The following is a 14,840-nucleotide window of genomic DNA, read 5'->3' on the forward strand; positions in this document are numbered from 1 at the left end:
CGGCGGGGCGGAGATCACGATCGACTGCCGACTCAACCAATCAGATTTGCGGAAAGGCCGCACGGGCGGGCTGAGGGACCAATCGGAACGGAGCGGGCGGGGAGGAGGGCGGGACCTCGGGCCGTTCAGGGTAGGTTGGCTTTGGATCGACTTCCACACACACAGCCCAGATGGGCTTGGTCACTGGCCGGGTTTGGTACTGGTTGGAGGCTGTGACTTGAGTCAGAATGTTACGTGAGGAATAGTTTATAAACCGAGCCCCAATGTTAACCCGATATCGTTTGGAACCATAATATATGTGCATTATTTTAAAATGACTGATATTAATAAAAACAATACAAAAATGGCACGCAAGTTTCAAAAAGGGTACAGACTTCGATTCCTGGGGACAGTTAGTGGAAGCTATCGACGAGTACCAAATGTGAGTTACTACTAATGCTGTTCAATTAACCTTATGAGCTATTATTGACCAAACTTTTCTTTAAAAAAAAGGATTTCTTGCAATGTAGGATTGAGTTGGAACTTTTAGCAAAAAAAAATGCTGCAAACCATTCCAGTCTTTGGATTTGGAAGTGGCAGAGCCATGTTCAGTTCATTCTGCATCCACACCCTCTTTGTTATGGGTGGAGACAGCAGGATCTGTTGATGCTCGGTCAGTTTTGAACGAGGATAGTTGCATTTTTTTTGTTTGCTTGGAATAAAGTTTGTATTTCTTTATTTGTTTTGAAGCAGTGCTTGCACGTTTGTTCCTGGAAGCTGGACGAAGACTCTACATGGATTCACCTGTAAATGTATTCTATAAGTTAGTTGTGCCGTTTTATTAGCTCTATGCTGGGTCATTTGGAAAATGCAGCGACACCTGTATTAGATCTATAAAACCGGGATGATGGAAGACCCTGACGTGATTTGTGGCTTTGGTATGATTATGCAATGCTCACTTTATGGAAAGCTCCATTAATGGTTGTTTTGCATGTTTCTCCAAGTTATCTTTCTCCTGTTTGATATGCCTTATGTAAGACTCTTTTCCTTTCTCCCTGCCTCAAGTGTTGACATGCTGGCTAGTTCCAGCTACTAATTTGGAGCAGTTTGGACTGAAATAATCTCTGACCTCCATTGTGATAGAGGGTGTCAGGCTGCTTCTGCATTCCGCCCCCACTCTGGTAATACCCAACTTGATGTGTGGAACTTATGGTTTGCACGACTGTGGGCAAGGCGGTGTATATGATGTTTACAACATGGCATGTGTGGACATGTAATCTTCAGAAAATGGATTATCGTTTGAGATTGTGAATTGAGTTCTTAACTTTAAAAAAAAATCTGAATATGTACTGGGAAAACAATGTTGGACTTAATATTGCTTTATATTATATACAGTAAATTTATTCAGTGATTGTGCAATCATATGTATATAGACTTCCATTTTGGCAGAAGTGACAGGAGTTATTTATTTATTAGAAAACTTTTGCCTAGTTTGGATTCAGAAAGTTCATATGTAAAGAGTAGCGGTTACTCTTGTGGCCAGTATCTTCATAACATGTTTCCAGTCTATATTGGCTGGTCTGTAAGGTGTTTTCCTCAAAACAGGAAATGGGTGTGCAACCACTTTTTACAGGAAGATTTTGTAGTGGACTATTCCTGGAAATGTCCTCTTGAGAGATCCTCCACCGCATCTTTCCCTTGATCGGTAATTATAGATGGATCCCAAGAAGGACAGGACAGAACTAAATAGAGTTTAGGATTAATAATTTTGGAAATGGGAGTACAATTATACTTTGCCAATTTATCCCCTTGAAATAATTGACCCCTTACTTGGGGTTCTTATCCTTTATAGTTATACTTTGCCATTATTCATTCTTGCCATTTATTTATGCACGACTGTTATTCATGTGAGTATTGACTGTGATAATGGGCAGGGACTTTTTTTGTACCAGCATCCAGGGGGATTGAATAGTATTTAGGTGTGGAAGCCACGTTGAATCATATTCCTTCGTATCTTATCTATTTCTTCCTCAGGATACGAGTGTTGCTAGTAAAGCAGACTCTTATTGATCACTGCTAAAACCTGGAGTGCTAAGTCTGTTGCAGTGTCGAGCCATTGCTCTGACTGACGTTGGCTAACTCAACTCAGATAACAGCAAAACCTGAGGCAGATACCTAAAGAGATATTTCATAACTCTCAACAAAGATGTATTCCATTGAGAAATAAAGACTCTGCAAGAAGAATGATCTATCTGTAGCTAACTTAGGGCATTAAAGATAGTATTGGGTTAAAAGAAAAAGCTTATAACATTTGGGTAAACCAGAAGATTAGTAACATTTTAGAATTAGCAGAAGTGAGTTTTGTATCTGTCTTCACAGTTATAAGTATAAATTTAGAGGGTGGAGAGAGAGAGAGAGAGAGAGAACGATTACTATCGTAATTTGGATTTCAGAAAGCACTTGATAAGATATCACACAAAGGTTACTGCGCAGGATGGGAGCTCATTGCATACAAGGTAATATATTATAGATAGAGGGCTAGCTAACAGAACCTGAGAAACCAGGAGTGTTTAATGGCTCTAGGCACGTACTCGATGGAGTTCAGAAGGATGAGGGGAGATCTCATTGAAGCCTATCAAATACTGAAAGGCCTGAATAGAGTGGACGTGGAGAGGATGTTTCCATCAGTAGGAGAGTCTAGGATCCGAGGGCACAGCCTCATTTTAAAACTGAGATGAGGAATTTCTACAGCCAGAGGGTGGTGAATCTGTGGAACTTATTGCTGCAGAGGCCAGGTCATTGGGTGTATTTAAGGTAGGGATTGATAGGTTCTTGATGGGTAAGGGCATTAAGCTTACGGGAAGAAGGCAGGAGAATAGGGTTGAGAAACAATCAGCCATGATTCAATGGCAGAGCAGACTCGATGGGCTGAATGGCCTAATTCTGCTCCTGTATCTTAGGGTCTTAGGTGCAGGTGTAGACCACTCAGCCCCTCAAGCCTGCCCCTCCATTCAATATGATCATGGCCAATCTGCCCCAGGCCTTGTTTCCTCTTTTCTGCCAGTTCCCCCATCACCCTCAGTCCTATGATCTTTAAAGAATATTTTACTTCCACTTTAAATACCCCTGATGATGTATTCTCCACAACTCTCAGGAGTAGAGTGTTCCAGGGATTCACCATCCTCTGCGAGAGGTTGTTCCTAGGTGCCTCAGTTTTAAATGACTAACCTCTAATCTTATAACTACGTACCCTCATTTGAGATTCTCCCACTAGTGGAAAACATTCCAATATCCATCCCATCAGGCCCGCTAAGGATTTTGTATGTTTCAAAAAGATCACCCCTCACTCTTCTAAACTCTGAAGAATATAGGTGCATTATCTTCAGCTGTTCATGATAGAACAACCCTCTCATCCCATAAAATTAGCCTAGAAAACAGAGTCAGGATAAAAAGGTCATTTTCAGGTTGGTCATCTATTGAGAAGGTTCTCAAATATTCACAATCTATAATGACTTGGATGAAGGGAACTTAACATGGCTTATAATACTTAAGATAGGTGAGAAAATGGATTATAAAGAGGAGGAGGCAGAGGAGTATAAATTAAATGAGTGAGAGGAAAGAAAACATTCCTGAATGGAGGGTAACAGGGAAATGTGAGGTTATACACTTGGGGAGTAGGAATAGAAAAGCAGATGGTCCTTTAAATTGAGGGGGGACTGCAGAATACTTAATACAGGAGGATTTAGTGTCCTCGTACACAAAGTATGGACAAGTGATTAGGCAAATGGAATGTGGGCCTATATTAGCAAAGGGGATGGAATATAAACGTGAAGAGCTCTTGCTAGAACTGCACAGGGCTTTACTGAAACCAGCCATGAAGTATGATGATTACTTTTTCTTTCCTTTTTGAAGGAGGGATATTCTTGCATTTGAGACAGTTGGAGAAGGTTCACTAGGTTGATTGAAGACAAAAGAGGCGGCACCTGCTGGAATCTGGAACAGAGCAGAACGCCGGAAGAACTCAGTGGGTCACAAGGTTGATTCCTGGGATAGAGGGATTAATGTATGAGGAAGAGTTGATTAAATTGGGGCCATACTCATTGGATTATAGAAGAATGAGAGGTGATGTTATTGAGACATTGGATTCTCATGGGGGACTTGACAAGGTGGATGTGTCCCCTCGTAACAAATTTAGAATTGGGGATGTAGTTTCATGATAGGGGATTGGTTGTTTAAAGAGGGAGGTAAGGAGGAATTTCTTCTCTGATCAGGAATCTTGGGAGTCTCTACCCAGAGTGCTGTAGAGGCTGTGTCAATGAATATATTCAAGGGTGAGTGACAATGTTTCAGTCCCAGTGGAATTGATGGTGAAGGGAATGGGCAGGAAAGTGGAGCTCAGGTTGGCCATGACCTTGTTAAATGAATGGCGGAGCAGGCTCGAGGGGTTGTGTGGCCTACTGCTGTTAGCCTTTTATGTTCCTGTTCTCAAGGCATGCTAATTGTTCATTCAAACTGCCAACCCCCAGGAGGATGCTTTCACTGTCCATGTTTTCAGACATTTGAGGAATAAGAGAATGAATTACTTGAACAAGAACATAATTATAACTTTGTGCATATAGTGGATAATCTTTCACTTTTCTCTATTATATGATAGCATCAGAGGCTCAAATTCCTGGAATGGTATTTGAACCCCAAAGACTGTAACTCAGTGTATTCTATCAACAGAACCATCCTGAGATTTATTGTACTTCTTTTCTCTTGACTTCATTCGAGCACCAAAATTATTGCAAGATATTCGTTTTTGAGTTGATGATGCCATCCAAACTTCTTTCTAACAGTTCTTAGCTGATGGGAATGACCTTGTAGAGTTTAATGTTCAGTATGCCATATACTTGTATTTTTACTTTCATGAGAAATGTTCTGGTCACAGTTTTTAAGAGATAACCATTTTATGAAAATCATGTTCACACAGATTAGCCAGGCATTTGCAGAAGGAAGTGCAGTCAACGGCCAATTCATCTGAACTCTCAGAGGACCAAAAGGTGAGCAGTGTGGCATCACAGGGGCACTAATGTTGCCTGGTATTCCATGTCTCAGTGCTTTCTGCTTTGTGGTTCAGCAATACAGATCAGATGTTCCTGCCTGCAGGGTTAATTTGTATGGCCATTAATATCACAAATAAAACAATTTTGCTTCAAAATATTCTGCAGCTACATAATGATTTTACTTCAAAAATTACTCTCCAAAAACTGGAGTGTGTGGACTACTTGTATACTGTCTGGCTCTGTATCTTGTACTGTGTGGGAATCCATAAGATTCATTAGCTTGTATTCCTTGACATTCCATTAATTAGATGCTGGAGGTTTGTTTAAGGTTTATGTTAGAGTATATATCTTTTGTTTTTAATTGTGTTTGAATATTCTGCTTTTTGGAAGAAGAGAAATCTGCTTGTAATTTGAAATTTCCCTTTTTATTTTCCTCCTTTCACGCTCGAGGTCTTCAAGGTGCTGACTTCTACCTTGGCAAAGTTCTAGAGTTGCCAACAGCCCTTAGATACCAAATCTAAGTAGCATTTTCTTCATATGAGCCTCGATGTTTTGTCCAGCTATTCTGAAGGCTCTGTTGCATTTTGTTTTATTAGTCATTCATGGGATTTGGGTATTGCTGGCAAGATAATTTTTGCCTATCCCTAATCAAACGAGAAGATGGTAGTGAGCTACGGCATTCAACTGCAGCAGTCTATGTGATGAAGATACTTACACAATGCTGTTGGGGAGGCAATTCTTGGATTTTCGTTCAGTGATGATAATTTTAATTCTAAAATCAGGATGGTGTGTGGTTTTTGAGAACTTGCAGATGGTGATGCAAGTTCTCAACAGGACACATGCACCTTTTCCGCCTTTATCTCAGCATTGAGAGGTACTGTCAAAGGAGCCTTGGCGAGTTCTGGCAATACATGTTGTAAGTGGCATGTACAACAGTCATTGTGTGGTGGTGGAGGGAGTGAATGCTTATGATGATGGATGGGATGCCAGTCAAATGGGCAGCTTTGAACTGATGTGTCAGGTTTTTGAATGGTGTTAGAGCTGAACTTGTACAGGCAAGTGGAGAATATTCCATCACACCTGACATGCTTTGTAGACAATGGAAACGCTTTGCAGAGGCAAGAGGTGTCTGATCTGATCTTGTATTTAAGTTGTTTATATGCTCGGTCCAGTTAGTTTTCTGGTCGTTGGAAACCTTCCCCACACCCACACCGATCTCTCCACTATTCAAAGGTCACTTGATACTTGTGTGGAACAATTGTTGATAATTGGCTTATGATTGTCACATGCACTGAGATACAGCGAAAAGCTTTTGTTTGCATGCCATCAGGGTAGATCATTCCATACACAAGTATATTGAGTTAGTACAAAAGTGGGGTGAAAAAATGTAGAATATAGTGTTACAGTTGCAGAGAAAGTACAGTGCAGGTAGCCAATTACTTGGTATGTTCCACACACACCAGAATATTGTACGGGTGTGGTTGGACCTGGGACACTGCCCCGAAGAACTCTGTGCAACAACAACCATCTCCCTTTGCAGCCAGCATAGACTCTAGCCAGTGGAGAGATTTTCTCCTGATTCCCATTTTGATACCACACTCGATCAAATTTTATCTTGACATCAAAGGCAGTCATTTCCACTTTACTTCTGATTTGGGCCAACACCACAATGAGATTTGGAGCTGAATGGTCCCTTGTGAACATAACTTGTTCACTGGTGCTCAGCTTATTGTCGAGTAAGTGCCACATGCAGGCACTATCAGTGTCACTGCCAGTCACATTGCTAATTGCAGTTAGATTGATGGGTTGGTCGATGTCCAGATCAGATTTCTTTTGCCTTTTTGTGGTCAGTACTTAGCTGGGCAATCTTCCACATTATTAGATAGACGCCAGAAGCTTGGCTAGAAGCAGAGCTGATGTAGGAGCATGTCTTCAATTTCACTGTAGCCTTTGCAATTCCAATATACTAATTGTTGTCATGAGGGGTGAATTAAACTGGCTGTAGGCTGGTTCTGGTAATGATGGATACCTCTGGAAAAGACCGAGATGGATCATTCACTTAGAACCTCTGACTGAAAATGCTTATAAGTACTTGGCCTTGTTTTTTGCATTCATATGTTGGGCTTTGACATCATTGAGGGTGGGGATCACCCCAGAGCCTTCTACACTTAATGGTCACTTGGGTAACTGTATTAATAACAAATCCAGCGTGGTCTTGTTGGAGGTAAATCATCTTTGGCTAACTTCATTGTTTTTTGAGGCACACAAAAAGGTTGAAGAGGCCATTGCAGGTGATGTTGTGTATATGGAATTTCAAATGGTGTGAGGTTCTTGCCAACAAAACTGTAGCCCATTGAATTAAGGGCTGGTGGCAGCATGAACGTGAGGATCAGGAAACAGAACACAGTGGTGAATGCTTTTGGATTGGAGGTAGGAACATGGTGTTATCTAGGGACCAATTCTAGCCCCAATGCTTTTCTTGATCTATTATAGTATTGTTGCGGGCCCAGTTTTACAATCTGCAGGCAACACAACTTGGAAGTGCTCTAAATGAATGGAGGAGAGTGATGAATTTCAAGATGACGTAGTCAGGCTGGTGGAATGCCCAGACATGCGGTAGATAGACATCTGAACTCTGAGGAGTACATTTTGGTGAAGAAGTAATGAGGACAAGAAGCAAAACAATCTATAGAGCACAATTCTGAAGCGGATGTAGGAAGAGAGACACTTTGAGATAGGTGTACAAAAGCTAGGAGAGGTTGAGGAAGTGATTGGGACCTATTCTTTGTAAACAGAGGTTTAAAGTATGAAAGCAATGTTGAACTGGTTCAGTCAAAACTAAAATATTCTGTCCAATTCTGGATACTATCAGAAGGATTTATAAGGGTTGGAATGATTTGCTTGATTGGTCCCACTTCAATTATGTGGATAGACTGGAAACACCAGAGTTGTTCTCCTTAGAGCAGAGATGAGTAAAAACAGAAGATGCCAGACACACTCAATGGGTCAGGCAGCATCTGTGGAAAATCGGAAAAACCACAGATCCTGGAAATGTGAAATAACAAGAGATGATGTGGAGAATTGGTGGATATGCTCAATATCATGAGGGTCTGAAACAAGTGAAAGGAGAAACTCTACCCATTGGCAAAAGGCACAGATTTAAATGACTGGCAGATATAAAAAGGTAATGTGAAAAGATTTTCCTGTAGTGTGTAGTTATGTTATGGAAGGTAGCAGCAGATTCAATTGCACCTTTTGACCGGAATTAGAGAAGTACTTAGAGAAAATAAATGCAGGTCTAAAAGAAAAGAGCAATCCAATTATTCCTGGGCTCTTATACAAACCAATAGGCTGAATAGTAACCTCCTGTGCTGTAACAATTTGACATTGGTTCACCATCATTCACAACAGTACAGCAGGACTGCAGAGCTTTGATCTGATCCATAGTTGTGGCACTGCATAGCTCTGTCTTTGATATTCTGCTTCTGGTTTTTAGCATTCATGTGGTCTTGTGTTGTAGCTTCACCATAGAACAGTACAGCATAAGAACAGGATCTTTATCCCATGACGTCTGTGCCGAACAGGATGCCGAATTAAACCAATGCCTTCTGCCTTCAGGTGGACCATATCCCTCCATTCCCTGCATATTCATGTGTTTATCTGAAAGCCCCTTAAGCACCATTATTGTATCTGCTTCCACCATCACCCTGACAGTGCGTTCCAGGCACCTACCACTCTCTTCCCCCCCTACTGACCTTAGAGTTATGCCCTCTACTATTTGACATTTCTTCCTTGGGAAAAGATTCTGACCCCATCTATGACATCTCATAAATTGTCTATGTGGTCTCCTCCTCTGCCTCCGATACTCCAGAGAAAATAATCCAAGTTTGTCCAACTTCTCCTTGCAGTTCATACTGTCTAATCCAGGCAGCATCCTGGTGAACTTCTGCACCCTTTCCAAAGACTCCATGTCCTTCCTGTAATGGAGTGAACAGAACTGCACACAATACTCCCAAGTGCGGCCTAACCAAAGTTTCATGTAGCTGCAAACAGGGTTGGCATTGTGTTTTTAGATATGTTTGGGGATGTTCTTGCCATGCAGTGTGTACTTGTGTAACCAAGATGAGTCACTTGGCTAATGTTATTATTAAAGAGGGGTGTATGCTGGACTAGGAGGTGACAGATTGTGGTGGAATAGAACTCGGTTACTTTTGCTGAATAATTGCCCAGCACAAGTCCTTGTTTTGTGCTGCTTCCTGTGACTGGATCTTTATGCTGACTATCCCTGATCAGGCTCTACCTTTCCAAATGTTCATAAATCCTGTCCCTTAGGATTTTCTGCAATAGTTTCCCTACCACCTGAAGGTTATCTGAAGGAGTTCTGACCTCCATGGAACTGTATGTTTAAAGAGACAGTGGGGAGGGGGAAGTATTGGCATTAATTGCCGGGATAAAATTCATCATCCAGTACAAGTCAAATTGGTACAAGCTTATGTGTTCTTTTTACTTGAATAGAACACCTTGAGTGGTGGGAGGAGGCTTGTGAAGCACTGTCGGAGGTCTGCTCAGATATAAGTTTAAAACCTGACCCAGCTGTGCCCAGTCTGAATCTGACCCAAGCCCAAGGACTTGTAACTTTCTTGATATCCGATTTTTAAAAACCCAACACAAGTAGTTGGTTCTCATTGGGTTGGGGTTGGGTAACCAACCTCTACAGTAAGGTAAGACATCAAGAGAAAGGAACTGCTTGTGCTCCCTGCATCGCCCAGCTTCTTGCAGGGATGTAGCCACCACACACACCACCCCCCCCCCCCCAACTCCCATCCATCCCTCCGTACTGAGCCTTAGTGTATTTATTTATGTAAAACCAGAACTCTTACCTGACACACACTGAGTCATAGAGCAGGGAAACAGGTCATTCCGCCATCACTTTACTCCAACCAGTGGGCACCCATTTGTATTAATCACAACTTCCAGCACTTGGTCCGAAGCCGTCAATGCCCAGGTGATTCAAGTAAGGTGATTCTAGAAACTTCTTAACTGCTGTCAGTGACTCTGCTTCTACCACTCTCTGGCAGTACATTCCAGGTATTTATCACTCTCTGGGTGAAAATGGTCCCCCTCAGATCCCCTTTAAATCCTTACCGTAAATCTACATCCTTTTTAGTTTTATCTACCACTGATATGGGGAAAAGTTTCCTGCAGTTCACCCGATCTATACCTCTCATAATTTTATATATCTCAGTCAGGTTCCCTATTAACCTCCTGCTCCAGTCTCTTCAGTCTCTCCTCATAAGTGAAACGCAACATCCTGGTGAATCTCCTCTGCACCTCTCCAGCACTATCACATCCTCCCTATAGTGTGGGGACCTTTCCTATATTGTAGTCAAGACCTATCAGATTTGGGTGTGGTAACAAGGTTCTGCACACCAGCACAGACCTGCTTCTGTGCTGTAAATAGACATTTAACTTTGTTACTGATATTTGTTAACTTTCTTTTACTTATGGAAGCTCACAGAAAATATGTTTGTACTTTGCTGTTGAGGGTGACCTCTTGGTTTAGTGGATACCTTGTGTAGACCATACACAAGAAGTATAAATTTAATTCAATGTAAATGTCACTGGTTCCATTTCTGCTCAGTGTTTTGAGGAGAAGTAAAATAGCTAAGTAAATATTTTACAATACATACTAGAGTTGGAAAGAGATGGACTTCCTTGGATTATCACAATAGTACCTCTTTGTTCATGGCTGTTGGGTCCCACAAGGATGTTTCAGCATCCTGAAGCAACTGCCAGATTCCTTTGTACAGATAAACACACAAATAAAAAATGCTGGAGGAACTCAGCAAGTCAGGCAGCATCTTTGGAGGGAAATAAGCTCCATATTCGTGGAATTTCCCTCCATAGATGCTGCCTGACCAGCTGAATTCCTCCAGCATTTTTTTTTGTGTGTTGCTCCAGACTTCCAGCATCTGCAGTCTTCCTTGTTCTCCTTTTGTACAGATATTTTTCTTTCCCTCAAGGACACAAGAGAATAGGAGCAGGAATAGGCCACCAGGCCTCTTGAGTCAGCCCTGCCATTCAATATGATCATGGCTGATCTAAACTCTTCTGTGCCCACTCCCTGTAACCCTCAATTCCTTTATCTTTCAAATGTTAATCTATCTTCACCTTAAATATATCTAAAGATCTGGCCTCCACCACCCTCGGGAGCAGAGAGTTCCAGAGATCCACTACCCTCTGAGGGAAGAAATTTGCACACACCTCAATTTTAAAAGACCGGCCCCTTGTCTTGTAACTATGTCCTCTTGTTACCTTTGTCCCATCATTCTTATCAATTTTGTGTTCTCTGTCCAGAATCTCTCTGCTAACCTTGCCTTTGATTTTCCATGCTTAGTGCCCACCACAATCTTAGTCTGTCTAATGTTGCCGTGTACATAGTTGATTCTCACTGAAGAGTATCAGAACATGCAATGTGGGCAACGATTTCTTCAGCAGACTGCCCTTCTTCCTCCTCCCTGAGATGGCAGACTTTGTAAGAAAGCATTATCTGTTTTGAATGTGTTGTACACTAAATTAGTGTTTGTTTCTATCACTCTACCAATCCCATTATAAAGATGTGCACTGATTTTGAATGTTAACTTGAGTCATTGCAGCTTGATTCAATTGATATCACCCAAGTCAGAAGATTTGTAGGTGCAAACTTCTCAATGGAACCTGACCACATAATTTAGGGTGATCCTGCATTGTGATATTTGGAATGCAACGTTGATTGGGAGCAATGCCTTTTGCATGAGGGAATTGATGGCCAAGTGAGAAAGAATAGATTACAGGGAAAGAACTGGGGGAAAGGGATTGATGTGATTGCTCTGGGTGCTGTTACAGACTTGATGGGCTGAATGTCCTTCTTATTGTAAGCATATATAAGAAAATATAAGGGATATGGGCCAAATACAGGCAAATGGGACTTGTTCAGTTAGGCAACTTGGTCAGCAAGGAATAATTGGGCTGAAGGGCCTGTTTTCCATGCTGTATGACTCTATGAACAATCAAACTTGGACCCTATCTACCATTTTTAATGTTCTATGAGCATTTTAAAGATCCCATGGTACTTGTTGATAAAGCAAGAAATTCAATTTACTTCAAAGTCTCTTCAGGGTTGCTTTAGAACTTGAATTGTACTAGAGGAAGGTTAATGCCACATTCTTCTTCAGAAAAGAAAAATGATGAACCAGGAAGCTATAAGCCAATTAGTCTTGGCTCACTTATAGCTAAACTAACTGCATAGATGGGAGTGGTGTAATTAAGAATAGTAAAGGCCATCTGCTTGACCCATTTAGAAAGCTTGGTGTAATGATGAAGTGGATTGATTTTTTTTCAAAAAGCTTATGAAATGTTGCAAACATTTACAATCAAGGTGGCATTAAATAGCTACAGATAGGGAAATGGTTACAGGACAAGAGATGAGGAAATGGGATCAAAGGATGTTTTCAGTTTGGTAGGATGGGTCGGTGATGTTCCATCAGAGACCCCTGCTGGAGCATAATGAGAATCTACTGTTATGCTCCAAATTATTTTAAGAAGTTTGACCTATTGTTGATGGAAGTATTGAAATGAAGGGAAACTGTAGGTAGATATAAGACAGGTTTGAGATGTTAGAAATATGCCAATACCTGTTGACACAGACAAGTATGAAATTGTATGTTTGGGGTACAGGATCACTGCCAGACGAGATGTAGGAGTGCAAATCAATATGTAATGGTGGATGTGAGACATTTGAAAAAAATGCAAAATTTTTGGACAAGGCATTGATTATGTGATATTTGAATATTTATATTCAATTCTTCTTCATTTTGGAATGAATATTTGAGTACCATGAAATGACTAGCATAACAAGAATGGACCTTTGTGGTTAATGAAAGAGGGAGCTGGAACTTTTGAACAAACTGCATAACAGCCAACGAAATACTTTTGGTTACTGTTGAGGAACCATTTCCATCAGAGATTACTGAGATAAATAACCAAATAATATCACAGTGATACTGCCTAAGGGATAAATACCCTCCAGGAAATTGGAGAAACTCCAATGCTTTTTGATGCCGTTGGATTGAGGTATGGTTTAATGTGGTCAAAGAATGGCACTTCCAAAGGGAAAGCTCGAAGCCCAGATACATAAACCTCAAAATGTGATGATGCTGATTAATAAGGCCATAATGATGCATACAGAGTTCTGGGGCTATATTCTGGTGTGAAATAATGATTCTTTTCAATTGTTCTATTAAAAATCTGTTTAGACCACACTGCAAGTATGGTGCATAGTTTTGGTCTCCATGTTATAAAAAGGATGTAGAGGCACTAGAGGATTACTAAGTTAATACCAGAGTAGTTGTAACTCAGCTGAACAGGCTGGCTCCCATTACTTGAGGAAGGGGAACACTGAAAGCTTACCTGTTTGAGATCTTTAATAATATGAGAGTTTTAAATGAGATGTTTTTACTTGAGGTTGGGTTTGGGTTGGAGTGGGTGTTGCCCAAAACCAGGGGGTTATGTGGTTGCCCTACTCAGTTCAGGGGCATTTAAGGATGGACAGTAGAACGTGCCCACATTGTTAGTGACGTCCACATCTCATGAATAAATAAATAAGATGGTTGCTACCAAATTCAAGAAGGAATTCTGGGGAAGTATCTTTACACAAAGGATGGAACTTGCCATTGCCAGGAATTACTGATGCATTTAAGGGATGAAGGTAGGTAAACGTGAGGGAAAGGGAGTTGATGATTGTACTGATAGGGTTGGATAAGGAGAGATGGGTGGAGATTTGACACAGACTGGTTGAGGTGAATGGTCTGTTTAAGCTGCACTTTCTATGAAGATCCAGCACGGTTTTGGTCTGAAGGAAATTGAGATCTCCCTAAACACAAAATCCTGTACCTATATTGTTTCGAATTGGGATGGGGTTTTTCAAATCTGCATTTAAAATGTAACACCCTCTCACCCCATCCGCATGAGTTAGGTAGCTGCTGAAGATTCCCTTCACTGTCTGGGCCTGTTTAAAATGTTAATGCGTGGAGCAGGAACAGTGGATTTTCCTTTCACAAAAGCAGAAGAAGCTGGAATCACTGACAAAGACCCTTTGTCAATTCTATTGAAAGAGCTAAAGTTTCAGGTCAAAAACCCCAGTTTCTCTTCACACAGATGCTGCCTAGCCTGCTGAGTGTTTCCAGCATTTTCTGTTTTTGTTTTGGATTTACAGCAGCTTAATGTCTTTAGATACTGATTTTCGAAGTTTCTATTGCTTTTGACAAACCAGTGGGTAGTTGTGAATGGTAGCACTGCTCTCTTTTCTTTCTCTCTGCCCCCTTTCTCTTTCTCTCTCCCAAGGTGTGAAGATAGAGCATTTTCTGTCTGGATCCACAGAAATTTAATAGCAGGAACTGAGGTCCAAGAGGGTGTGTCTGTTTGGTAATATGAACTTTTCAATTCCCAGCCTAACAAGTGAAGGATGTTGTTGTAGAGGAGTCATTGAAGTTGAATTGAATTGGAGCCAGTTGCAGAAGGGGGAACAAAACGAGCTGTGGAATAAGTGTCTTTTTTCCCTTTTGGATCACAACATTGTTAGCAACTATGAAAAACAATAAAGTTCAGCGTCCAAGACTTGTTACACCCTTGTTCTCAATTGTTCTCCGGATTCCTCAGATGAGTTGTTAAATGGACCCCTTGTTTGCTTGCTGATAGTTTCAGGTGTTGATTAAAAGGTCCCAGGACACTAATGAAGGTGTGAGGAATTCTCACTGTGTTCTGACTAACCTTTCCTCA

At 41.2% G+C, this 14,840-nt stretch overlaps 1 protein-coding gene across 1 annotated transcript in view; it reads left to right on the plus strand.

Annotated features, from left to right (window-relative positions):
- Positions 1-162: 162 nt before the first annotated feature.
- aida (axin interactor, dorsalization associated) overlaps positions 163-14,840 on the plus strand; it is a 42,869-nt gene continuing 28,191 nt past the window's right edge. The window contains 3 exon segments of the mRNA XM_052024134.1: positions 163-328; positions 330-421; positions 4,952-5,021. Coding sequence (XP_051880094.1) covers positions 314-328; positions 330-421; positions 4,952-5,021 — 177 coding nt within the window. The 5' untranslated portion in view covers positions 163-313.

This window comes from Pristis pectinata, chromosome 10 (genome assembly GCF_009764475.1).
Source record: "Pristis pectinata isolate sPriPec2 chromosome 10, sPriPec2.1.pri, whole genome shotgun sequence".
NCBI classification, from domain to species: Eukaryota; Metazoa; Chordata; class Chondrichthyes; order Rhinopristiformes; family Pristidae; genus Pristis; species Pristis pectinata.